General features: G+C 43.1%; 2 protein-coding genes and 1 long non-coding RNA gene across 6 annotated transcripts in view; 2 read left to right on the plus strand and 1 right to left on the minus strand.

The window, feature by feature from the left end:
• Positions 1-10,367, plus strand: part of HCK (HCK proto-oncogene, Src family tyrosine kinase) — a 36,444-nt gene extending 26,077 nt beyond the window's left edge. For both annotated transcript variants that reach the window (XM_015237897.3, XM_006202668.4), the window contains exons 10-13: positions 526-602; positions 4,777-4,927; positions 6,996-7,127; positions 9,853-10,367. In XM_015237897.3, coding sequence (XP_015093383.1) covers positions 526-602; positions 4,777-4,927; positions 6,996-7,127; positions 9,853-10,046 — 554 coding nt within the window. In that variant the 3' untranslated portion in view covers positions 10,047-10,367. The remainder of the gene's footprint in view (positions 1-525; positions 603-4,776; positions 4,928-6,995; positions 7,128-9,852) is intronic.
• Positions 10,368-15,574: 5,207 nt separating this feature from the next.
• On the minus strand, positions 15,575-18,534 carry LOC140687330 (uncharacterized). Its single transcript, XR_012061538.1, has 3 exons — positions 18,470-18,534; positions 17,728-17,815; positions 15,575-15,727 (listed from the first exon to the last, which is right to left on the minus strand). It is a non-coding gene; the product is annotated as an uncharacterized lncRNA (long non-coding RNA).
• Positions 18,535-18,646: 112 nt separating this feature from the next.
• TM9SF4 (transmembrane 9 superfamily member 4) overlaps positions 18,647-27,372 on the plus strand; it is a 50,423-nt gene continuing 41,697 nt past the window's right edge. For 2 of the 3 annotated variants that reach the window (XR_012061686.1, XM_072944001.1), the window contains exon 1: positions 18,685-18,887. Coding sequence is in view for 2 of the 3 variants with exons in the window: in XM_072944001.1 (XP_072800102.1) it covers positions 18,873-18,887 (15 nt within the window). In the remaining variant the exon portion in view is untranslated. Of the gene's footprint in view, positions 18,888-27,372 lie in introns of all 3 variants that reach the window. The other variant, XM_006202665.3, reaches the window with a different exon arrangement.

Genomic DNA, 27,372 nt, shown 5'->3' on the forward strand with positions numbered 1-27,372 from the left:
CAGGGCGACTCCTTCAAGCATCACCTTTGGCCACCTTCCCTTGGTGGACCAATGTTCCAGAAAAGAGAGTCTGCAAATCATCGCTTAGGAGCTGGCAATGCATCCATTCCAGGCTGCCCCCACACCGTGCCTGCAGACGATCCAGGATTTCTCAGGAATATTTTTTAGGCCACCATTTCTCAATCACTTTCAATGCCTGCCCATTTTTCAAAATACAGAAACATCTCACATGACCTCCATTTAGAGTGATTTGAAATCTCAAAGCTTTTTATCATTTTCCAAACACACAATTATGCCAGCTTTATAAAAACCACAGCTCCAGTCATCCCGGCTCAGAAAGCTGTCTCAGTCAGAGAACCAGTTAAGCAATCACAAAGTCATTTTCAAAACCCTCAAATTCTGTTTCTCAGACACTCAGAGCAGTAACTAAAGATTTCTGTTTAACTCCATTACTCTGAATGATTTTACCCACACCCTAAAGTCAAAAGAGTAGTAAATGTTGCTTGTCCCCTCCCCCCACCACAGGCAGCCTGCTGGACTTCCTGAAAAGTGAAGAAGGCAGCAAGCTGCCACTACCAAAACTCATTGACTTCTCAGCCCAGGTAAGAGTCTAGCGGAGGAGTCGGGAGAGGGAGCAGGAATTCAATTATTTATTCAACAAAAGTTTATTAATCACATACTATAATAATAATAACAGTAACTGCTAACTTGGGTGCTCAGGATCAAAGTGTCCTTTTTATATGTGCCTTATATGTACAAACTCATGCAGTCCTCCCTTCAGCCTTCTATGGTGAGATTTTTCTGATCCATTCCTTTGTAACCAACCACTCCAAAGCTCAGTAGCTTGGAACAACAGTTTGTTATTTCTCATGATTCTGTGGGTTGACTGCAGTTGCCTGGTTTTTCTGCTCCACGTGGTAAAACTGAGGTCAGTTTTGTGGATGCATTCTTTAGAGACTTGCCTGGAGCTAGAATGTCCAAGATGGTGGCTCATCTTCCGAGTCTCTCTCCAACAGTCCTACATCACTCAATAGTCCAACCAGAGCTCCTTTACATCATGGCAACGAGGGCTTCTTCCAAGGCCGTATGAGCAAGTGCCTGTGAAGCCTCTGCTTTCATCACTCTTGCTAATGTCCCCTTGGCCAAAGCAAGTCACATGGCCCAGCCCAGAATCAGTGTGGGAAGGACTGCACAAAGGTATGAGTCCCCAGGAGGCATGGTTCACTGGGAACCACTGATGACAGTCCAGCCATAGGTAGGTAACTGTCATTCCATATTACAGAACAGGAAATTGAGGCATAGAGAGGAAGTGAAATAGAGATGACAAAACTGAGGCCCAGGGAGGTGAAGGAGCTTGCCTAAATTACCGTGTTCTTTCTTGGGAATACAGCAGTGAACAAAGGGTTCACTGGAAAGTATTGCTGTCCCCAGCAGGGTTTACAGTTATCTGACAATTGAATCTCTTAGGGAGCCGCGATCCAAGTGGTCTTGGCTCAGTGTCCGAAGAATGCAGTACCCAACAAAATTAGTAATGTCCACAAATCACAGAAACACTTCTTAAAACCCCATTTTCTTTCTCACCTTACCTTTACTCTCTGCAGCTCTTCTTATCCCCGGCCTGAGTGCTTTTTACTTCTATTCTCTCTCATTCTCTCCTAACTGTGGGAAAACGGGAAGAAATGGGTGCTATGGGAGTACCCAGCTGGAGCACTGAAGCCCAGTACAGGAGCAATCTGGGAAGCCTTCCCAGAGGAAGCAGTCTCTAGGCTGAGTAGAAGTTAGGCAGGACAGGGAAGGTTATTCTACAGAAGGAACAGCCTGTGCCAAAGCCCAAAGGGAAAAACTAGAGCTCGGCCTGGGCCTTTGGAGCCTGGGCCGTTGGAGCCTGCGCCTGACAAAAATGAAGAGGGTGTGAAAAAAAGAATGAAGGGAGTATGACTTGCAGCCTAGAAGGTGTTGAGAGAGATGGGCACCTGGGCCTAAGGTTGGGCCTTCTGGAGATGACCAAGGCAGAGCTCATTTGAGTATGCAAATCCTGGGGGGCGGGGTATCATAAATGGCTTTATCTTTCAGAGCCCTGGGATGCCAGAAGCATATGGAAATCAAGGCCTGGCATTTTCCCTTCAATGGGCCCTGCCCCCAGGGGGTCAGGGTGAGGAGGTGGGGAACAACAGTCTAGCCTGTTGCTAAATGATAACCATCAAACTGGCAGAAACTGTGCCAGGTGGAGAGTCACAGCCTGGCGTAAGGGCCAGTCTCCCAGTTGCACAAATAGGAAATCAGAAACCACCTGAGGGAAAGAGGTTCCTGGCCCTTGTGCATCCAGGAGCCGAGGTAGGCTCAGTGCCCAGAGGCGGGAAGGAGCCAACCTGGGGACCTGGCCTTTGCCTCCAGTCCTAGAGAGATGGGTGGGTGCGGGTGGGACGCTGCGCAGCCCCACCACCAGCTGGCAGGATGGCCTCAGATCCACTCCGCTCCACTCAGATCCACTCAGGGTCCCAGTCTCTCCATTTGCCAAATGAGGAAATTGGACCACCTCTGTGGTTTTCAAGTTCGAAAGCATTTTTTCTTTCGTTCTAGCCGTAACTCTTTTAGTCAAATGAATCTTGTACAGCAGCTGAATACTTTAAAATAAGTCAAAAGGAGCTGCTCTGATTGGAGGGGGTGGCCTTTCTTTTGTCCCTCCACCCCCAAGATGACCTTTAGCTTTCAGTTGGATACAGTCTGAAGAGCCCTGAGCTGGAATAGCCCTATAGGTCCTTCCAGCTGATTCTGCGAGTCCGCCATACTCTCAGAAGCAAACCCAAGTTCCAATGCCTGACATCATGGCAGCCCACTTGGTGGTCATGAAATCTCACTACTTCATCAACCCCCAATTCTTAAACCAACTCTGAGCTCAGTAAACCTATCCATTGTTCATTCAGTTGACAAACTCTTGAGAAGCAGCGCTAGATGTACATGAGCTTAGGAATCACATAAAAATTTTGCTGTTGACCCCAGCTCTGCCTGTGTGGCTTTGAGCAAATTGCTTAACCTCTCTGAGTGTCACTTTCCTCAACAGGAAATGTTAATAGCCACTGTTGATGGCTGTTGGATATCCGGTCCTCCCTCCACTTGGGTCAGTTATTTCTCTGGGATTCAGTTTTCTCACCTGTGAAATAGTGCTGATCGTACTTGTACCTCCCCCAAGGCAGAGAGCAAATGCTATTTAAGTTTATTAAGTACATCTTATAATTAATGTATAAGCTACGACGTCTGACATTAAAGTAATATCTGATGTCAACTGTTCGTCTAAGGACTCCTTATAAATTTTCCACACCCCCTAAGCCAAGACTCTGTCTCACTCACCCATAGTGGGCTACCTCAAACAAAATCAGGAAGCCTCACATTTTTGTTGGAAAGGCTGGAGCCTCAGACCTCAGTTCCCATGGCCACGGGTGCTCCCTGCTGGCCACTTTCCACAAGTGCACCATCCGCTTGCTTCAGACTTTGAATTGGCTGGTGCCTTGTTTGGTCTGGCCAGATGCCCCTTCTCCCCAAATAATCTCACCAGATTGCACCTAGATGCATTTCTCCAGAGCGCTGGCATTCTAGGTAATTAGAGGCAGCCTGGGGAACTGGGACTGGAAATCTGCAGGCTGGTTTGAGCCAGAATTTCCCAAGTGGTGTGATCTGGAAAAGGTGTCCCTCCTCTGTACAACAGAAATAGTGATAATGCTTGGCTCAAGGACATCAAAGGCCAGTTTATGAACTGTAAATGCTATTTTCTGACTTTCTGAGGGTTAATCATAAACCTCTTTATGAGGGTTAATGCACAAACCCTTGTAAGTGAAAAACATCTCTAAGGAAGAATCCCGTATCTTTCCGTCAGGCTTCTGGGGGCCCCACTGTGAATAAGAATCCTGCGCACAGTCTAATATTCACTCAGCAGCCATGATGACATTAAAAATATACTTCAGACCATGTCAGTCTCCTGCTCTCAGACTTTTATCTTCCCTATGTGCCCAGAATACAGTCCCATGTCCTCTTAACTCTCAACAACTTCTACTCAGCCACCTGTTCTACAAATACTCAAGTTCATTCCTACCTCCAGGCCCTTATATATGATATTCTGTCTGCCAAGGATACTCTTATTTGACACATTTATTATCATCACTCAGATCTTTGCTAAAATTTCACCTACTCAGAGCAGCCTTCCCTGACCATCCAATACAAAACAGCTGTCTACACTTCGTGTCCTGCTACCTGCTTTATGCTTTCTTTATGCTACTTATTAACACCTGCAGGGACTTTGGTTGGCTCCCCACCTGTTCAAGTAACATGTCTGGCACTGACAAGATACTCAGTAGTTAATTGTTAAATGAATAAATGAATTTTCCCTACCCAGACTTGGGGATAAAAAGACGTAAGAGATAGAGCAGAATATGACGTGAGCCTAGGTTGTCCCCAGAAAGGGGACTGGGGATAAAAGCCCTTCATAGTATCCTGGTGTGTGTGTGTGTAGGTCCTGGAGAAATCATGCTTTTCCTCAAAGTGTTCTCTGGAAGTCTTGGAACTTGAGAGAAGCCCCACACTGACCCAAGGCCTTGAGGATCCACACAACCTGGCTGGGTAGACAGAGAAATGCCAGTCTGAACCTGGGACCCTCCCACAAAAAAGGAGGAGCTAGTATACATATTTTTCAGCTTTCTCACACTTGGACACCCCTCCTCTATTTTGGGGTGGGACCCGCCGTGGGCTGGGCCAGATCTGAGGGTTTCTCTGTTCTGGGTGGAGATTGCAGAAGGCATGGCCTTCATCGAGCGGAGGAACTACATTCACCGAGACCTCCGAGCCGCCAACATCTTGGTCTCAGCGGCCCTGGTGTGCAAGATCGCCGACTTTGGCCTGGCGCGAGTCATTGAGGACGAGTACCTAGCTCGGGAAGGTAGGGGTGCTGCCACTTGGGTGGGTTGTGAGTGTTGAGAGTTAAGGTCTGTGAAAGTGATGGGTAAAATGCAAAGATCTGTCCCTGTATCAGCTGTATTTTATGAAGCTTGACGACTCCTTCTAGCCTTAGGGTCTTGGCCTGCAGAATCTCACCCAGTGACTCTGATCAACTTTAGATTGAGTTAGTCAAGTCACATTGAAGTTAAGGGTAAGAAAAACTTTGTGTGTAATAGGCAAAAACTGAGGAGCATCTGTATGTCCATAAGTAGTAGAATGGATGTTTAAACTGTGGTATATTCACACAATATAACATTATGCAGCAAGAGGAAGTTACAAACTACTGCCACGTGCAAAACATGGATGACTCTCACAGGCATGACATAGAAATAAGTCAGACAAAAAAATAGTGCTGGGTAGTTCCATTTATGTAAAATTCAGAAAGAGGCAAACTTGTACGTGAGCATTCCCAGCAGCATTATTCTTAACAGCCCCAAAGTGGAAGCAATCCAAATATCCACCAACTGATTAAACAGATACACAAAAATGTGATATATATATAGGTATGTGTATATAAAATGAAATATTATTTGACCATAAACAGGAAGGAAGTACTAATACCCTAAACATGGATAAACTTCAGAAACGTCATGTTAAGTGAGAGAAGCCAGATACAAAGACTACATATGTTGTGGTTCCATTTATATGAAACGCTCAGAACAGGCAAATTTGTAGAGACAAAAAGTAGATTAACCCCAGCCTAGGGCTGGAGTGGGGAGTTGGAAAGAAGTGGGTAGTGACTGCTATGGTTTTGGAGAGATATGCTGAAAATATTTTAAAATCCACAACTTTGTGAATATACCAGAAAACACTGAATTGCATTGAATTGTACTTTAAGTGGGTGAATTGTGTGGTCTGTGAGTGTATCTCAATAAAACTATGAAAGGATAAAACAAAACATTTATGGTGCTATTCTGACCAGAATAATGGTTACCTGGAATTAGGGGTGGGGTTGGAGGGGTATTGATTGACTGGGAGGGGGCAGGAGAGAGCCTTCTGAGATGCTGAAAATGTTCTATATCTTTGTTTGTTTTGTTTTTTGCAGGGGGAGGTAGTTAGGTTTATTTATTTACTTTTTAGAGGAGGTACTGAGGGTTGAACCAGGACCTTGTGTATGCTAAGCATGCACTCTACCACTTGAGCTATACCCTCCTCCCAAAAATGTTCTATATCTTGATCTGAGTGGTGATTACAAGGAGATATACATATATAAAATGCAGCAAGGTGTCTATGGAAGACATACACTTTATTTCATGTTTGTTATGACACAAAAAATATAAACTAAGGGCAACCACTGAAAGAATAACAGAATGTGTAATTTCTAAACCAGGAGAGGATAAGCAGGAATAAAGAAAACTAACTCAGTCCCAAGGAAAGAAGACATGAGGGAAACCCACACAGACATTTTTAAAACTTGACTGTGCACTCAGTCATAAAGCAGATCTCAACAAACTCCAAAGAACATGTATCCTATACACCACATTCACCACCTGCAATAGAATTTTGATAGAAATCACTCACCGAAGGTTAACTAAACCTAACTCAGACCAGATGGAAGGAGGCAAGGACTAGAGAGGTGACACCCAGTCACTGGGTGAAATCTCAGAGGCCAAGAGCCAAAATCTTCCCTTCCCCCATTCCCAGTGGTTAGGGGTTTGAGGCATCAGCTGTGACCTGGACTTAAAGTCTCTTGAAGTTCTACTGATCCAGAGATCCTGGGACCTCTGGGACTTCACTCTTCAGGAGCTGGAGTTCACCAGGACATCAGCTTACTGAATGAGGCGGCCCCAGAGAGTACATTCCCCACCTCTGCCCACTCCTCCCCGCTTTAGCCATCTGTCCTCAGGATGGATGTTTCTGCTTCCACTGAGGCCAGTTTGAGGGAAGTCGCAGTCCTGCAGGGGGCAGTTGTTGGCAGCTGTGCCACTGTCCTGAACCCTCACCCTAGAAAAGACCTAGCCCTGATGACTCCCCAGACTTCCCCTCACTCTGCTCTGTCCAAACCACAGGGGCCAAGTTCCCCATCAAATGGACAGCTCCTGAAGCCATCAACTTTGGCTCCTTCACCATCAAGTCAGACGTCTGGTCCTTTGGTATCCTGCTGATGGAGATTGTCACCTACGGCCGGATCCCTTATCCAGGTAGGAGACAGGGCATCAGCTTGGGGCTGCTACCAGAGCCCAGCCGGGTTCCCTTCTCTTGTCAGCGGGTCCGTTCAGACTGAGTTCTTTACCCTCACCCCCAACCTCCCCTCGCCTGCCCTATCTCAGTTAAAGGCACCGTTATCTACCCAATTTTTCAAGCCTGAAATCTGGGAGCTTCCCTGGACCTTCCTCTCTCTCACCCCTTTCCACATCCAAGAAGTCACAGAGTTCTGGCCATCTGATTCCAAAACATACCCCAGGTCCACTCACTTCTAACTCCACAGCCTCCACCTGCACCCAAGCCAACGTCCTCTCTCACCTCGCCACTGTGCCAGCCTCCTGATCAGTCTCCCCTCTCTCCTGTGGGCCATTCTCCACCTGTGACCAGAGAGACTTTTCTAAAATTGTGAACCAAATCTTGTCCCTTCTCCACCGCTAACTCTTTAATTGTCTCCCAGCACCAATAGAACAAAATTCCAAACTCCTAATTGTGGCCTTCAGGTCCTGCATGGTCCAGCCCCCTGCCTATTTCTCCCACTTCACCTCATGCTGTCCCCCTACCACCCAGTCATCTAAAGTATTGTATATGTCCCTATGCTTCTTGTTCATAACACCCTATACTGTTTCATTCACAGCATTCATCACCATGATAACTATATATTTGTTTGGTATTTTCCCCATCAGACTCTTGGCCTATGTGAGGCCAGAAATCATGTCTGTATTCCTCACTGCTGTATCTGCACTGCCTACCTCTGTGGTTATGGTGGATGCTTACTAACTATTTATCAAATGGATGGATTTATCCCCATGCCTTCTCAGCCCCCTACACTAAGTAAAACACATGGGTATATGAAGATATACCTAACGTGTAGGTGGCCTGGGACTCAGTAAATAATGTTCTTTGTTCCTTTTCAGTTGGGATGTCTCCTAGGGTATCTGTAGCCAGAACACTGGGGAGTGGAGGCAAGGTGGCTATAAAGAGTCCCTGATTTTTTAAGTGAATAGTCCTGAGTTTTAATCCTGTCGCCTTCAACCATTCCACTTTGAGAAATCCACTTCCCTTCTACCCCATTTCTTCATCTGTAAAATGTGTATATATATATATATATATATATATATATATATATATATATATACATATATATATATATATATACATGTAATGATGTCTATTTTGCAGAGGAGGTCTTGAAGATCAGAAATAAAAAATATAGACACTTGGTCACTCATCGGTTCTTATCAAATTCCTACTGTATGTTAGGCACTGAGGATACGGGGAGAGACAAGATTCCTTCTCACCAGAGCTCATGTTCTAGTCTGGAGGAACACACACTAAACAGATGCACCATCTCAGTGGAGATCACTGCTGAGAAGAAAATGAAGCAGGGGCATAGGAGGGGGAGTGAAGTGGGCCTCCTGTGGACTGGGAGCACCTGTCAGAGCAGATCTGAGCTGAAAGCCAGCTGAATGAAGATTTAGGGAAAGGATTCCAGGTTAACAGCACCGCCAGCTCTTAGGGCCTGAGTGTGTCTGGAGAATAGCAAGGAAGCCAGGTAGCTGGAGACAAGGATTGAGGCAATGGTAGATGATGAGGACAATAAGCCAGGATCCATGGTCTTGGTGAAGAATACGGTTGTTAGGCCAAGTGTACAGAAGCTGTTGGTGGATTTTAGTCCAGAAAGTGGCATCATCTGATTTCTGCATTTAAGTGAATGCAGTGTGGAGAATGGATCAAGGACTGGGAAGGTGGTGGCAGCTGCAGCAGTGACACAGGCAGTTGTGATGGCGGTAACAGACATAAGTTGATGAGTTGGTGCTCTGTTTTAAAATAAAAAAGGATGTGACTTGCTGATGTAGAAGGTGAGGGAAAAAGAAGAATCAAGGATGAGTCTCCTTGTTTTAATTGAGCAACTGGGTAGGTGATGGTCTGGGGATAGAAAGTCAAGAGCTCTGTTTTTGACCTGTTAAATTTGAGATGACCTGGAGAAATCCAAGTAAAGATGTTCAAGGAAGTACTTGGAGATATAAATATGTTTAGAGTTCAAGACTGGTAATATAAAATTGGGAATCATAGATGTTTAAATGGTTATTGAGGATAGCTAACATAAACTCTAATTGAACAAAGAAATGGTCCCACTCATAAGGTGACATTGAGTTTGGCCACCTGACTGTTTTGTCTTGAGGGTACAGCACTAAAAACCAGGCAATGGGTTATGGAACCCTGTATCCTATAGGATGCATTAGTCTGCAAGTGACAGTTTAACAGACTAAGAGTGATGGAAACAGTAGGTAAGTTATTATTCCAGGAGTCCAGCACTGGTGACTGGTCAGTTTAGCTGCTCAACAGCTCTCAGGATTCTGGGTTAGTTCTTCTGTGATTGACTTCCCCATGTGATCAGATGGCTGCTGCAGCTCCAAGGACCACATTGTGTCACAGAGTCCAAAGGAAGGAGGAAGTATCTGTCCTCCAAAGCCTCTTTTCTCTTAAGGGAGAAAAACCTTCCCTGAATTTCTCCTGGGAGTCTTCCCCTCAGCCCCACTGGCCGAAACTGGGCACCATACCCCTGTCCTTGCTGTAGGGGCAGCTGGGGAAGGGATGCCTGGCTTCCACAGTGGGAGGGGCTCCCATAGGAAGGTGGGGAGTGATGGCTGTTGGGGAGGCAACAGTGCCTGCCACCCCAACACCTATCCCTCCCTTTTTAATTCCACGGCTCTTTCCCAGGAATGTCAAACCCCGAGGTGATCCGGGCGCTGGAGCGCGGGTACCGGATGCCTCGACCAGAGCATTGCCCTGAGGAGTTCTACAACATCATGACTCGCTGCTGGAAGAACCACCCCGAGGAGCGGCCCACCTTCGAATACATCCAGAGTGTGCTGGATGATTTCTACACGGCCACCGAGAGCCAGTACCAATAGCAGCCGTGACAGGCAGGGCCAGGCAGGGCCAGGTGCTGAGGCCACGCCCGGGCAGTGGCTCTAGCATCACCTGCCTGGTGCCCGCTCGCCCTTCCCACTCCCAGGCACCTACCTTCACTCCAGCCACAGTTCCTCATCTATCAAGTAGGTGGATTGGACTGGACAATCTCTTTCTGACTCTAGCGATCCACAGCCTGTCATCCTCAGGACACCCCCCGTTGATATTTCTATTGCCTGGGACAGCTGGATTCCAGTTACAGCTGTAACTGGCTTGGATGGGAAACTTTAAAAATAACAGAATAAATATTTAAGGAAAAGATATGAATGCTAAAGGTTTTACTAAAAATTGGCTTTTCTTGTCCTGCCGGTTCCTGAGTGTCTCCTTGCCTTTTGGCTGGCTGACAATAAAAGAAGAAAGGACTTGCACAGGGCTTCAGTGCTCCAATTTTTTGAACTACCCCCCAAATAGTTGCTGACTGTGTTAAGTTTCCTATGGCTTCTGTAATAAGTTATCCCAAACTTGGTGGTACATTCATTACCACAATTTATCATCTTACAGTCCCAGAGGTCAGAGTCTGAGATGGGTTGGCAGGGCTGAGGGCTTTCTGGAGGCTCTAGGGGGAAATCTTTTCCATCCTTTTCCAGCTTCTAGAAGCTGCCCACATTCCTTCACTTGTGGTTACCTTCTGCTCATCACTCCAAATTCTGCTTCTGTCATCACATCTCCTGTGACTCCAAGGCACGTGCCTCCCTCTGTTATTTGTCAGAACCCCTGTGATTACACTGGACCCACCTGGATAATCCAGACTAACTTTTCCATCTGAAGATCCTTAATCATATCTGTAAAGTCCCATTTGCCACAAAGGTAACATCTTCACAAGTTCCAGGAATTAGGATGTGGACATATTTTGGGGATGGAGTTGGGTGAAGAATTATTCACCTATCACATTGGCCCTAGGGCACTGGATGGATTTTTGTCTCCAAGGAGCTGGTTCTGCCAGGATGACAGGAATGATTTTTCACAATATGGGACACTGACTCATCTGCCAGGCCACACTGCTATGCAATTTGGTTGGTCTGAATCTTCCCTAGGGCTGGGGGTTGCCTGCAGCCCCTGTATATCCCATGGCCAAGCAGCCATCACAGTTGTTAAGATGGTATCCCCCATTGCAGGAATCCTCGGGACTGGAGACGTGGCTGCTGAGCGGTATCTGGTACCCTGTGTGGGAAGCTCTCAAAGGAGAGTGGTGAGGAGATGTGGGAAGGAGGCAGAAAAGACAAGGTGCCTGTGGGGTCTTCCTACATATTGTCTCAGTTGAAAATCCTTAGTAGTTAGCTTGGTTGTAGGGGAGCGATGAGAAGTGGACAGCGGGATGGGAAGCAAATGACACCTTACTATCTGATTGTATCCCCTAAAGGAGCTATGTCACAGCACCTGCCAGGGGCCCATGGAATCTGTGCTGAATTGATTCTTTAGCCCTGAGTAGCACAGAGTCTAACCTGAGGCACTGGGTATGAGAACAGTGGAAAATAAAGGTGGGAGTGCTTCAGCTTACCTACTTTATAATTGAATTTCTTTCTTGCTTTCTGGTTTAGGATTTGTCTTTGGGTATCACAGAGCCCAGGGTTCTGTGATAGGAATTTGCACATATGATGTGTGGTACACTGAGTTACTGTTTAGTAATCTATAGGAGGAATGTATTTCTCTGCTCTGTTGCTATTGAGCTTGGCCATGGGCTTGCTTTAGCCAGTGGGATATTAGCCAATTGATGTGAGCAGAGGCTTGAAATGTGCTTATGGAGCTGGACTTGTCCTCCTGCTTTTTGCCCTGAAAAGAACATGGTCCAAAGAAGATGAGTGACATGTAGAACAGATCTGGACCCAACCTGCAGCTTGGAGTTAAACCCAGCTGAGCTCAGCCTCAATCAACTGAAACCCAGCTGACCTGTGGACATGTAAGATGGAAGTGAATGCAATCATTGTACACGTCTGAGTTCTGGGGTTGTTTTGTTACATAGCACTGTTGTAGAAATAGATGAATGAAACATGATTTCAAAAGTTGGAGCCTATATGGACAAGATCAAGAGGTCAATTCCCACCCTCCTCCTCTTTCAATTTACACTGCCCTCTGCACCCCATTAGCCTACACTCTGATTTATCCCTTTGGTCACAAGAAAGACTGATGGGAATAGGTACACCATCAAAAGTATGATCTGTGAAAGAAAAAACATCAACAAATGGGACTTCATTAAAATTAAAACTCTGCTCTAAGACATTTAAGAAAATGAAAAGACAAGCTCAAATCTGGGAGAAAAATATTTGCAAAACATGTATCTGACAAAGGACTCAAATCCAAAATATACCAAGAACCCTTCAAACTCAACAATAAGAAAAAAAACAACCTAATTAAAAAATGGGCAGAAGACCTGAACAGACACCTAACAAAAGAAGATATACAGATGGAAAATAAGTATATGAAAAGAGGCTCAATATCATATGTCATTAGAGAAATGCAAACTAAAATAACAATACAATACCACTACGCGCCTATCATAATGGTCAAAATTTAGAACACTGACACCACCAAATGCCGACAAGGATGTGGAGCAACAGGAACGCTCACTCATTGCTGGTGGGGATGCAAAATAGTGCAACCACTTTAGATGACATTTGGCTGTTTCAAAACAAGCACTCTTACCATACAATCCAGCAATTGTACTCCTTGGTATTTATCCAAATGAGTTGAAAACTTACATCCACACAAAAATCTGCACACAGATGTTTGTAGCAGCTTTATTTGTAATTGTTAAAACTTGGAAGGAAACCAGATAGCCTCTGAAGGAGAATGGATAAACAACCTGTGGTACATCCATATAATGGAATATTATTCAATGATAAAAAGAAATGAGCTATCAAGATGTGGAAGAAACTTAAATGCATATTGCTAAGTGAAAGAAGCCAGTCTAAAAAGGCTACATACTGTATGGTTCCAACTATATGACATTGTGGGAAAAGGAGAACTATAGAGACAGTAAAAAGCTCAGTGGTGCCAGAGGTTTGATGAGGAGGGAGAGAGGGAGGGTTAAAGAGGTGAGATGAAGAGCATAGGGGATTTTTAGGGCAGTGAAAGTATTCTGTATGATATTCTTAATGGTGGATACATATCACTATGTGTATATCAAAACTCATAGAAAGTACAACATGAAGAGTGAACCCTAATGTAAACTATGAACTTTGGTTAATAATAATGTATCATTATTGGCTCCCATTGAGGCAAGATGTTAGTTACAGGGGAAAGAAGGGGCTGGACGAGGGGGTACATGGGAATTCTGTACTTTATACTCATTTTTCTGTAAACCTAAAACTGCTCTAAAAAATAAAGTCTATTAATTAAATAAATAGAGGGATAGATTTTTGTGTCACTGATTTTATGGGAAAACTGCATGCACTCCTGTCCTGGAAGATGGCACAGAAGGCATGGGTAAGATGCCCATTCTAAGATGCTAATGACTTGCTTCAACCTTTTCCGTAACTGTAGCTTTGAGTTTACATATATAGAAAGCACTTGTTTCATTTTTTCCCCTCTGTGATTTGGAATAAAACTGTCTCCTTATTCCCCTACCTGGGGAATTTTGTCATCTGTCTGTCCTCATCACAATGTATTCTGACATAAGGCTACATCAGTTTGCATTCTGTTTGCATCCCTTCCATTTGGAGGGGCTGGCAATGACTGCTGATTATCCCTATATCCATGTTCTTCATTCTTCTAGAGAAATAGAATTTTTATCAGGGATTCATAATTCCCCAGAATGAAGATTAGATTTCCCACTCCCTCTTGCAGCAAAGTGTGGCCACGTGATTAAGTTCTGATCAATGGATTGTAAGTGGAAGTGTGTGGCATCTTCCAAAATCCTTTCTTAAAAGACAATTGATGTGGGCTCTTAACCTTTTACTTTTCATTTCTTCCTCTATCTTGCTGTCTAGACTGTGCATGTGAAGGCTGAAGTTCTAGCTACCACCTTGGACCCTGAGGAAAATGAATTATTTCTAGGGATGGCAATGGTGGATGGAGCCTGAATCCCTGAAGATATTTTAGGCATAGCCACCATATTAGCTAGGACAGTCCTCCTCAGACTTTTTACCTTAGAGGATGTGACATGCACTGTTGGTATTCCTTAAAGTGGGCTGGACTTTTAGCTTTCATTATCTGCATCACTGTGCCTAAGGGCTCTTCTAAAACTGCAAAAAGCCTCAGTTGCCAGTGTTCCCAGAAGGCCAAAACTGCTAAGGCGTTAACACCCAGTAGAATCAGTCCTCAACTAATGACTTTCGGGAGTTGGTGCATAAATACTGCAGCTCCCTTGCCCCTTGGGTGGGATAATGCTGAAGTGTGTGTTTTGCATTGTTTCCCAGAGTTTCCCTGAAGGATTAAGCTTCAGTTAACCACAGTAGTAACTTGCTTAACAACATATGCTCTCCAAGTACAGTTCCAACATGAATGTGGGTTGATAGTTTCATTTATATTCATGACTCAGATGAAAAAATAAAATAACGAAGGTGTACATCAGAACTTCACTTGTTAGTCAATGACATGAGCAACTTCTTTGCTGAATAAATAGTTTCAAATGCTGTCACATTTTTCTGCTAATCAGACACATAGTCTTAAACTTTAATCTGCATTGACACTTTATCCATCGCTTTAAGTCTAGGCTAGGGTTTGGCAAACTATAGCCGCTGCATGTTATTGAAACACAGTCACACCCATTATTTATTGTCTGTAGCAGCTTTTGTGCTACAAGGCAGAGCTGAGTAGTTGTGATACAATCACCTGGTCTGCCAAGCCTAAAATATTTACCGTCTGGCCCTTTACAGAAATATTTGCTAACAAAGTAAAATTTCAAGCCCTGATTTGTAGCATTTGCTGATTTTTGTGGTGTAAATACCCCCTCCATGGCCAATGTCAAGCTACCAACTAGAACTGCATTATGACTTTCATGGGCCTTAGGCAATTTTGCCTTTGTAGGACCCTTCCTCTCTAAAATATATAGTATGTTTTATAAATATAAATATTTATGAAGATAAATTGTATTGAATACAAATGATAGTCAACAACTGCATTGATATAAAAATGAATACACTAATACCATATATGAAAAATTTTCCTTCAACCCCAAAGTTTATTTTTGCCTTCTGATTTTCAAAAGAATTAATTTATTTTAAACATTTTCATGGCCCCATGGTGGGCTTTGCACACTGTACCTACTGTGTTAATGGATAAATTGGCTGTGCTACCAACCCAGGGCCACTGAACACAAAGCAGGGGAGAGATGTGTCACAGCACACCAACGATGAGTATTTCTGCTGTAAATGTAAAATAGATGTGAAGAACCTCAAGGGCATAGATAATAGTAAAATAAAGTAAAATTATTAGGAAGTGATGAGTTTTGAATATTTAATATTTTTGTTTGTAATATCATTTAATTTTAAATTCACATAACTTAATTTTCAATAATGCCCATGTCCAATAATTGGATTACAAAACTCCTGAGAATTTAATATCAACTCTTGCAGACAGTGGAAGCTGGCTCCTGTAACATTGCCTTCTTGTATCCCTTCACCTCCCAGATAAATGACTTCTGCTTGAATCCTTGTCTTTGAGTCAGTTTCTAGGGGAAAGCAAACTAAGGCAGAGAAAAATAAGCTTCCATCTTGTTATGCCACTGGGGCAGTGGTGGGGAGGGTCTTCCTCACAGCTGGATGTGTTCCCAACTGATAGTGAGGCTTGAGATTTGTTCATAATGCAAGCATTCATCAAGTATTTTTTGAGCATATATTTAATAGGCATGAGGTTGTATAGCAGAGGCATGAACTTGACTCAATGGATTTGAGTCAAGCTTTGTCCCCCTTCTGATTTGTTGGGTTACCTTGAGCAAGTTCCTCAACAACTCTTTATCTTAATGTTTCCATCATTCTGGAAATTTAAAGGCCTGCCCTACTGACCTCAAAATAATAACAGCAAACGTGTATAGCATTTACCATGTGACAGGCACTATTCTAAGCTTTTGACATATATTAACTTATTCAGTCTGCATAACCATCCTATGAGGTGAGGTCTTTTATGATCCATGCTCTAAAAATGAGGAAGTTGAAGTTTAGAGAGATTAAAAAACTTACCCACCTTCACATCTATTAGTATGGTTGTTATTAAATATAACAGCAACAACAGGAAATAAGTGTTGGTGAGGATGTGGAGAAATTGGAACCCTTGTTCATAACTGATGGTTATGTATGTAAATGTAAACTGACGCAGCAGCACTGTGGAAAATAGTGTAACAGTTCCTCAAAAAGTTAAACATAGAATTACTGTATGATTCAGCAATTCGACTTCTGGGTATGTACCCAGAAGAAGTGAAAGCAGGGGTTTGTACATCCATGTTCATAGCATCATTATTCACAATAGCCAAAAGGTGGAAACAACCCAAATGCCATAAAAAGGAATAAAATTCTGATGCATGCTACAACACAGATGAAACTTGAAAACATTATGCTGAATGAAATAAGCCAGACACAAAAAGACAAATATTCCATAATTCCATTTATATGAGGTATCTAGAATAGGCAAATTCCTAGAGACAGAAAGTAGAATTGTGGTTACCAGGGGCTGAGGGGACGGTAGAGTGGAGAGTTAGTATTTAATGGGTACAGAGTTTCAGTTTGGGATAATGAAAAGGTTCTGGTTATGGATAGTAGTGATGATTGCACAATATTGTGAATGTACTTGATATCACTGAATTGTACACCTAAAAGTCATTAAAATGGTCAATTTTATGTGAAGTATATTTAACCACAATTTTAAAACTGTTTCAAGGAAAAAATAAATTTGTCCATTACAAGGAACTGGCAGGTAATGAGATCTGTAACCGGGAATCTAGCTCCAGGATTCTGGTGTATGTTACCAAAGGAGATTGGGATATGAAAGCCATTTGGGAAAAATACAAGTATGAGAGGGAAAATGGAAATACTGAGGAATAATATGCCATTTGTGGAGATTTGTTCCTCATCAGTCATCCCTCTTAAGGCACCCAGATATGGTGAGAAACATCCAGGATTCAAACTCCAGGAGAACTGTTTGCAAGTTTGGAACCTATAGCTTACTAGCGATAAGACTCCAGGCAGATTCGCCCAAGTCTTTCAAGCTTCCTCCCCCTTGGGGATTTATGTGTTCTGCTACTCTTCAGGCTGGTTGTGTAGGTCCAAGAGTTAAGGTGTGTGTGTTTCAATTATCTATTGCTGCATGAGAAGCCACTCCAAAACCCAAAACAACCAGGCTCAGCTGGGCATTTTTTTTTGTTCCATATATATCAGATTAGGTTATGCATGTGGCTGCATTTATCTAGCAGTTCACCTAGGGTTAAAATGTCCATCATGACTTCATTCTCACATTTAGTGCTCAGCTGAAGTTTCTAAACTATCTGGAGGAATTGACTGGGCCTCCCTCCCTCCCTATATGGCTTCCCAGCAGGGTAGCCAGACATCTCTAGACCCAAGATGATGGAAGAAGAAGCTGCCAAGTCTCTTAAGGCTTAGCCTCAGAACTGGCAGAGTCATTTGTACCACATTCTATTAGTTAAAGCAAGTGACATGACTGGCTAGATTCAAAAATAGGAGAAATAGAATCTACCTCCTGATGGGAGAAACAGCATACTCATGCAGCCCTCTTTGCAACAATCCACCACAGTGGTCCTCACAAGTGGGAATTCAGATGCCCCCTGCCAAAAGGTAGACTTAGATAAGAGTCTTGTGACTAGTTTCAGCATAATGCTAAATGTTGCAGCACATAGCAAATGTTCAGTAAGTGCTGATTATTATTATTAACCATTATTATTCTTTTAGCAACTTTTCCTAACAGTTGCAGATACTACTGACACTGTATCCACTACAGTGATACATGGACCAAATGAATTTTCAGGTGTCTCCCAATTTTAACACCACGACTCTTTGAGTCCTCTTTTCCAGATGCTGGAAACTGAGGATTAGGAAGGTTGAGTGTCTCGTCTCGAGTCACACACTTAGGTAACTAGCACATAATGAATCCACATCCAAAGATGTCTCCCTCCACTAATTCTGCTGCTTTTCCTTTCTTCATTTAATAAATAGTGTATTGTATTGGGCACCTACTATATGCCCACAGGAGTATACATAAGTGTATGATGATAATTATTTATTGAATAATACATGCCACATTATGTTATTGGATCCTCATTATAAATCTATGATAGTTTTAGAATAACCCCCACGCCACTTCACAGAAGAGAATGAGGCAGAGCGAGGGTAAATAAAAGACAGGATCCTACCCACATAGGGATTATAGTCTTTTGGAGAGGATATAAGATAGTCAAGCAAATAATTAAATATATAATTACAAATTATTCTGCTAATGTAGCCCTGGTACCGATCCCACTTAGCCAGGTCCAGGGCCTCAGGTAACCCTGGCAACGGGTCTTCTGCCAATAGTAAAGATGGAACTCACAGAACAAGCGCGTTTACGCACACCGCCAATACCCACAATACACTGGCAGGATGGGGAGGAGCAGGCTCTGCCAGGAGTTAAGATGGCTCCCATAGTTACACCATCCTCTTTTTTCACCTAATCAGCGACCTAATTGCCCGGAGCAGGCTACAAGGCCAAGTGGCTAAGTCTTCCTTTCCCCTCCACTCACTGCAACCACAGAGCGACTGAAACCTAGCAGCGCCTCGCGGAGTAAACTCCGTAACCAAGGAAACACCACTTCCGCTGACGTCATTACGGCGACACGTGGATCCAAGATGGCGGCGGCGATGGTGAGTGAAGGAGACTCTGGGAGCCCGAGATGGAGCGGGGGCCCGCCGGGGGATCCCAGGACCTTCCGGCGCCCCATGCCTGGCCGAGCCACCTCCGGGACCCTTAGCTCAGCCCTGAGGGACATCCCTGACTGGGATTATCTCCCCCAAACTACCCCTCCCCGGCATTTGCCCCACACTCAGGCTTGTCAAGGCCCGAGTTTTGGGGGAGGCACTGGGTCGGAGGAAAGGTCTCGGCTACCGCCCCCGCCGTTTCCTATTCTGGCCTTGGTCTCCGCCTCCCGTGACCCCGATTTTCCAGTTTTCATTTTCCAACCCTAACCCCTCTGAAGAGCTCCCCGTTATTCCCCGCTTCGCTACTCCTTCTCACGTCCAGACCCTGCTCTCTCCGCCTCCCCGCCTCCCCACTATCCTGACCAGTCCGCAGATGCGGCTTCACTTCTGTCCAGCCTCCCAGCCCAAACCCTGTGTCAGATCCTTTACAGAATCCTGTCCTCACCTCTTCCCTCAGTTGTTTCCACTGCTCACCTGTCTTGACTTCCAGTACCCCGAAGCATGCCCTTACCCACCTATCTTCCATGCCCAGACCCTGCCTTAACCATTTCTCCTGTCTTCTCTCAGCTCCCCTTTCCTCTCCTGGGGAGCTTTTATCCCCCTGATTCTCAAACTGCGTAAGACTCGAGTGTGTGTGGTAAGGCATGTTAAAAATGCATTTTCCTAAGATTCTAATTCCGTAGGGCTAGATTGTGCTTAGGAATCTGAACTTTTTATAAGCACTTTGGTGGTTATGATGGAGGTGGTTTGTGAACTGCATTTGGAAAAACACTATACCAGCCCCTTCGGGAGCCCTCCCTTTCCCATGCCCATCCAGGGCCACGCAGTTCGTTAGAATGAAGCCTGTGTGTGATAAGTTGTCCCTGGAAAGTGGGTCAGAACTTTCTGGCTCCTGGTACAGAACCAGGAAGTAGATCTATGTAGGACTGGCCCTTCTACCAGAAGTTCAGCTCACATTCTGCTTGTCAAGAGACCAGAACCAAAATTGAAGTCGCTTAGTACAGAGTGATTTTCTAGGTCTTTCTGTATGTGCTTCCTCAGCAGATAATATCATCCTAGGAGTGCATGCAGAGGATTTGACAAGTTGCTTTGTATTTAGCAAAGGAAGGTTTTTGTTTAAATTCTTTAGTGTTGGTTTTCGCCAAACAAGTGTAGGTTACTGGCTGATGACAAGTTTCCCTCCTTTTGTTAAACCAACTTTTTGATTAAATTATTCTTTTTGTTTAATGAGGGAGTCCTTGTTTAGAACCTTAGAGATCAGGTAAAAGACTTCACAGCCTCACTTGATTTCTGTAGTCTCAGGCTTCAATCTGAACCATGAGTGGGGAAAATCCCAAAAGTGGTATGTTGAAACCCATTATTTTTCTGGACCACATTCAGAACAAGGATGGCGTAAGAACTTAACAGGAAAAGTCACACCCTCTTTTGCCATAGGGAAAAAGTTCAATAAAGTAGCATTTATAGCATTGCACTGGGAAATTCCTGCCCTGTTCAGAGGTTTTTAAGAGGTAGTAAGTTAATGATACGTATTTCTGGTACACATTTATTTAATCAACAAATATTTGAGTGCATGCTTTATGTCAAGACCTAGGGATGTACTGGTAAATCAAAGGGTCAAGGTCCCTGCCCTTGTGGAGCTTTTCTCGTCTAGGGAGACAGGCAGCGAGAAGGTAAACAAATACATGAACAAGGTATCTGTCCGATAGTGCTAAGTCTGAGATGGCAGCAAAGTGAAATGATCGTGATTTGGGGTGATGGGGTGATGCAACTGCTTTGAATTAAGTGGTCAGAGATATCTCAAAGAAAGTGACATGAGTTGAGGCCTAATTGACAAGAAGGAACCATCAATGCAAAGAGTTCCAGGCAAAGGAGATGCAAGTATAAAGGACCAAGGTGGGAAAGAGTATGTTTGAGGAACACAGAAGGCTGGAGGGGCTGAAACATGATGAAGGTGGTGGGCAGGGAATGATACTAGATGAAACTGGAAGGAAGTAGGAGAAGCTGTGTTTCTAGACACAAGCCTATAATTGCAGTGAATCGTAGGCTACAGTTTGTAGTCTGTGGACTGCATTTTGAAAGACTGTTCTGTTAGGGTGCTTCCCCTCCCCACCCTCTCTAGAACATACTTTTTTTTTTCCCCAGAACATACATTAAGGGAGCCGACTTGTTCTCAGTGGAAAGGAGTTTGGATTTTATTCTAAGTACAGTGGAAAGCATAGTGATTTAGTGTTTGTCATGTCTCCTGGGAGTATTGTCCTGTGCTTTCATGGTGGATACAGTAACTGACTTCAGGAAAGTGGCAGTGTAATGTATACAGTGACCCACAGAGGCCAATTTAGAAGGTGCATATAAGAAACTTCATATTATGTGCAATAGTGAAAAGGCCTGGAAGCACATTTATGACGGGGGGTTATGTGTGACAGGCAGAATGGGTCACAGATAGACTTGAGTATTGTTTGTGTTAAGCACTTTATTACACGGAAGTCAGAACTGTCCCCATACCATCATACACGTAGGTTATTTCACAACTGCTGGGGTTGGAGGTGTGGATCTGTTTGGGGGTATCTGGGTTTCTGAGGCAAGTCATACAGCCAAAGAGGAACTAAGCTAGAAGATTCAATGACCGTGGGAACACGCTGGGTTTTGGTTTGTTGTGTTTTGAAAGTTAGGGTTGTGAGTGCAAGTTTCACGTGGTATTTAGGGTTTTTACTTCCCTCCCTTTCCTTAGTGAGTGGTTCTTCTTCAGGGGTTAGCTGCCACCTCCCAGGTTATGTGTTAGCACAGTGGGTGTTTCCTGAACCTGCAGGGTGAGACCTTCCCCAGGACCAGAGTAGATGGCTGGTATAAACTGAAGTTATCTCTAATTTTCCTGCCTTCCTGGATTTAGATGACTCTGTAAAGTACAGGATCCTGAGTGGATCTGGCTGGATGTGAGGTGAGAAACAGGCTCAAATCTCACTCTTTATGGAACTGTTGAGCATATGGAATATGCTTTAGGGAATATTATTTTGGTGGAACTTGAGAAATGACCACTGAATGCATTCTCTCAGATACAGCGTTGTTCATACTGTTTCGGGTTCTTTTCTGTTTTTATTGGATTGTAATTCACGTACCATAAAATTCACCCTTAAAAAATTTACAGTTAAGTGGTTTTTAGTATATTCACAAAGTTGTGCAACCTTCATGCTATCTACTTCTAAAACATTTTCACCACCCAAAAAAAACTCATTAACAGTCACTTCCCACTCCACCCTACACCCCCCAGTCCCTGGCAACCACTAGTTTAGTTTGTCTGTATAGATTTTTCTGTTCTGGACATTTCATATAAATGGAATCATATAATATTTAGTGTTTTGTATCTGACTTTTTTTTTTATGTGATGTAATGTTTTTAAAGGGCATCCATGTTGTAGCATGTATCAGCACTTCATTCCTTTTTATGGTCAAATAATATTCCATTGTATGGATAGACCTTAATTTGTTTATCCTTTCATCCATTGATGGACTTTGGGATTGTTTCCACTTTTTGACTGTTACAAATAATGTCGCTGTGAACATTTGTGTGCAAGTTGTTGCATGAACATATGTTTTCAGTTTTCTTGGGTGTACACCTAGGAGGGGAATTGCTGGCTCGGTTCTCACTGCTTTGAGGTTATTTGTGTTTGATCCAGTACAGAGGCAGGGGAATGGCCTGAATGACCCCAAGCTTCCTTTGAACAGATGGAAGCAGTACCAGGCAGTCCCCCGGCCTAGTCAGAAGTACAGGAGCTGTTTTTAGTGATGAAATCTGGATCACAGAAGCCTGGGACAGGAGGCAGGAGGCCTGGACTCTGTGACCAATCCTGCAATCCTGTATATGACAAGTTGCTGTATCCCTTGGGTGTCTCCTGGGGATGGGCATTGGACAACTGAGGAAGAAGCACTGGAGCAGGAGTCAGCAGCCTGGGCTTAGTCCCAACACTTCCATGGATCTACCGAGTGGCCTGGGCCAAATTCCTTTAGTTTTATTGGTCTGTTTCCACATATGTCATATGTGAAATTAATGTTTGAACTTGTTGATTTCTAAATTCCAGGTTGAAGATTTTATGGTTTAAAATACTTGCATTTAAGGTGACTTTTGCTAATACGCCTTTAAATCAGATTGATTTTGATTTCTCTCATGATTGTAGCCCCTGCGGCCTTTCCAAGCTGGTCTCTGTTGGTTGTGTTGTCTGTCTGATCTCTCTAGTTGCTCCACCTGGCGTGTATTCTGCAGGAGCCAGTGTCCTTGGAGCTGGGGTGCCTATACCAGGCCTTGGTACAAATGTGTTTCTCTGAGGAATCCCTTTAAAGGAGTGCCTTTAATCCCCCCCAGGAAGTACAGAGGAGGCAGAGACAGCATTATTGCCTCTTGGTTTCTCTTTTACAACTTGGACAAAAGTCACTCTTTGATCTCAGCATTAAAGAAGCAGGTCACAGAATGTTGAAGAAGACTGAGTTTTGATCTCTGGGCACCAACAGGAAGGTGGGAAGGACCCAGGATGAACAGGGCCGTCTGGCCACAGACAAATGATAGGAGCCACTTAACCCCCCAAACCTGCTTTGATCCCTGAGCCATTTGCTGCCAGTAGTATTTCCCAAATGGCACGCAGTTGAAGACACCTACGACTTCTCAATTCTATCTCATTTGTCTTCATTGCTTCCTTTGCTGCCTCCTATCATGATTTCTCATCTATGTCTGAGCATTAAACTGACAGACCTTCCAGGGTTTGAAATCTGAAGGTTTTGTATTCAGAGGGTATGCTGCTGCTACTAGGAGTTCTTAAAAAACAAAAATCAAATCACAGATTGGAGCTCAATTCTTAAGCCAATTTAGAAGGAAGTCTGGGTTGCCTGTCAAGTCTCTTACCATCTTTGGGCCTTAGTTTCTACTTGCAGTAGATCAGATGCTATAAATTGGCAATTTATGGACGACATCTTCATGTGGACTTGATTGGCAAGGGGCAGGGGTTGTTGGCAGGCACAGGACTTTAAAGTTATTTCTAATTAGTTGCCAGTATTTAATAATTGGGAGATTTCACATGATAAAAATTCTAGATTTTCATTTTCTCTTTGAAAATTTGGTCCCAAATTCCCCAGCACGAGCATTCCTTCGGCAGGGCCCAGTTCTTCATTCTCTCTTCCACTCCCTCTTGTCTTATTCCTTGGCAGCTTCATCATTTAGGCCGTCTGCATGGCCCCTCTAGGTGGCTGAATTTGCAACCCCTGAATAAGGTATCTCTTCATAAACTTTTTCCTACCTTGATATTCTGATTCAAAAGCTGTTAAAGGTTTGTGGCAATCCTTTGTGTTACCTAACTTTGAGGGAAATTTTTCTACTCACATGATTCATTTCAGGTGATAAACCATATGCCCACCCATTATTCCATCTAATCCTTACAAAAGCCTGTTTTACAGAGGAAGACACTAAGGCTTGGTTTAAAGACTTGGGCTAGAATCTGACACTGATTTTATGACTCTGGGCAAACTATTTGCTTCTTTAAATCTGTTACTTATTTTTTTAATCTTTTTTTTTAAATTGTGATAAAATATGCATAAAATAGTTACAATGATAAATTTGATGTTAAGTGTCCTGTGGCATTAAACACATTGACATTGTGCAGCCATCATCATCATCCATCTTCAGACCTTTTTCATCTGAATTGGTTTCTTTATTTTTAAAATGAGGATGATACTCTCCTCAAAGGATTGTTGTGATAATTAAATGAAATATGAGATGAAGTGCCAACCACAAAGAGAGCTCTCTGTAACTTTTCTACTCCAAGGTCTGAGGTCTTTAGGAGGCACACCATCTAAGCCTGTTGCTTGGGCTAACTGAGAGTCCTTTTATAAATACCCAAGGGGGAGAGGGAAAGTCAGTGCATTTTTATGGTTTTATTTCTGTACTTTCTGGCTTCAAGGTTTAGGTCTGGTTGTCTGTTGCTTGGTGGGTAGTTATTAGCTTGACCTGGACTTCCAGAGCCTGTTGCAGGTTTTTCCCTACCCCTAAAGAACAGTTTTGAGTCTTTTTATGTATCTCTGCTCAAAAGCTACTCTGTCTATGGGCTCTGAAATAAAGGCTACATTTTCTGTCTCCTGTGGCTAATTTGGTTCTGTTTTGCTGAGTTCTTTAGCTCCGTGGGGGCTGCTTAGTAAGTAGTCTTTAGCTGTCATTAGCCATCCTTCATGTGTGGTTGAATTCTTAGGGAGCTTTAACTGACTGGGTAATTGATTTCATTTAACTGTTGGCAAACTCTGCCCCAAAGCCTTTTTCTTTTTCTTTGTTCTTTTTCCCCCCCTTAATCTGGGAAGCAGTTACTGAGCGATCTTAAAATAGTGACTGTATCTTTGAAAAGGAAAAAGAAGAATCTAGCTTATGTTAAAGGAAAGTGCTGCTTTTGCAGCAGGAAGGGCATGGAATAGGAACAGAAGGGCTGTTCAGATTGGCCAGGCTGTATCACTTAGTAGGGAAAGAAGACTGCAAGACAGAGGGCATCAGAAAAGAAAAGGTTAAACTTCTGGCCACAGAGAAATGTGAGTGAATGAAATAATTTTCAGTTCTCAGGGGAAACTTCCTATGTTCTTTGGAAGAAGTTAATTGTCCATACCTTTCAAACTGGGTAGAGCAAATTTGGGGGTTTAGTTCTAGTAGTCCTTCATTGGGCTGTTGTTTGGGATACGTTTTTCTCCATGCCCAGCCCCAAGAATAAAATAGATACTCAGGAGGGCAAGACCTTGATTCTTAGGTCACTTGAGCTTTATAACTTTCCAGGTCACCCATATCTTTGCCAGTGATGGGGCATTAAATTACAGCACAAAGGGCTTCTAGACTGCCATCACCTTGTTCCTTGACGTGCTACCTTAGCAGTCTCGTGACTTGGAAACCAAAGAAACCAAAATAACGTTGAATGGACTGGTTCATCTCTCTTAGGACTCCCATCCCTTTCATGGCTCTGGACGTGCAACAAATATTTGCTAAATACTTAATTGGCTTTTCAGACTGAACCTCCCATGAGAGGTCCTGTGGTGATCAATTAAAAATTAAAGGAAAATCTAAAGGAATTTCTCGAGAAGCAGGTACTTTGCTAATCCCTAACATCCTTACAGAAATGAACCGTATGTCAAATATCCTCCATCAGGCCGTCAGGGCTGCAGAGGTAATGAAGTCAAGTAATCACAAAAAGTTGGAATGGGATCCTGTACAGGGTTTTATCAATGGCCATGAACTTCTAGGTCCTTGTTCCTCTTAGAATCATATGTCAGATTGTACATTCTGGAGCTTTTTTTTTTTTTTCTTTCCTGGGAGTAGGATCTGTACCTTTTACAAGATTCTTAGGGGGACTTACAACACCTTCCCTCAGACTAAAAATTACTCATCTGGTCTGGTTACCCACACCCTTGGCCTCAGAATCTCCTTTGCATCATTTTTATCTTATAGCTCCCATTTTCTGCACATCGTCAGGGAAACACACCCAAGTACTTTCAGAGGGAGCTCATTTCCTCCTCCTCCTTAAAATGTAAATGTATTTATTTTGAATGTGGGTAATCTATATTTATGGAAAAAGGGATAAAAGCTATAAATGAAAAGAAAATCACTCAGCTACCCCAATCCATTCAAGTATAGACTTTGATTTTTTTTAAAAAGTATTCCTCCAGAACATTATTATGAACATAAAAATGTCTATTTTAAAAAACCTTTATTATATACATTTTTCAACATACATGAAAGTAGAAGAAATAGTATAAAGAACCCCATAACCCATCACCCAACTTTAACAGTTACTATTATATTGCCAAACTTGTTTCATCTATACCTCCCCCTAGCTGGTTTTTTTCCTTCAGGTTTATGAAGGTATCATTTAACACCATAAAATTATCCATTTTATCTTCTGGCGCTGGGGGTCAGCCCAATATTACCAAGTTGATTATTACCAAAAGTATTTATATATTTATCCATTTTAAGTGTTCAGTTTAGTCATTTTTAGTATAGTCTTGTACAGCCATCATCACAATGACAGAAGGTGTTAAACATTTCTATCACCCAGCAAATTCCCTTCAATCAAGGATTGGCACTTGAAGTTTAATAATCCTTGTTTTCACAACCAGCCAACTACTGATCTGCTTCTTTTTTTTTAATTGAAGTATGATCGGTTTACAATGTGTTAATTTCTGGTGTACAGCATAGTGAATCAGTTATACATATATATTTCTTTTCACATTCTTTTTTATTACAAGATATTACAAGATATAGGCTATTACAAGATACAGTTCCCTATGCTGTACAGCAAGACCTTGCTGTTTGTGTTCTATCTGCTTTCTGTTTGCATAGATTTGCCTTTTCTGGGCATTTCATGTAAGTGAACTCATACAATATATAGACGTTTTGCATCTGGCTTCTGCTTAGCATAATGTTT

The sequence above is a fragment of the Vicugna pacos genome, chromosome 19 (genome assembly GCF_048564905.1).
Source record: "Vicugna pacos chromosome 19, VicPac4, whole genome shotgun sequence".
Classification (NCBI taxonomy): domain Eukaryota; kingdom Metazoa; phylum Chordata; class Mammalia; order Artiodactyla; family Camelidae; genus Vicugna; species Vicugna pacos.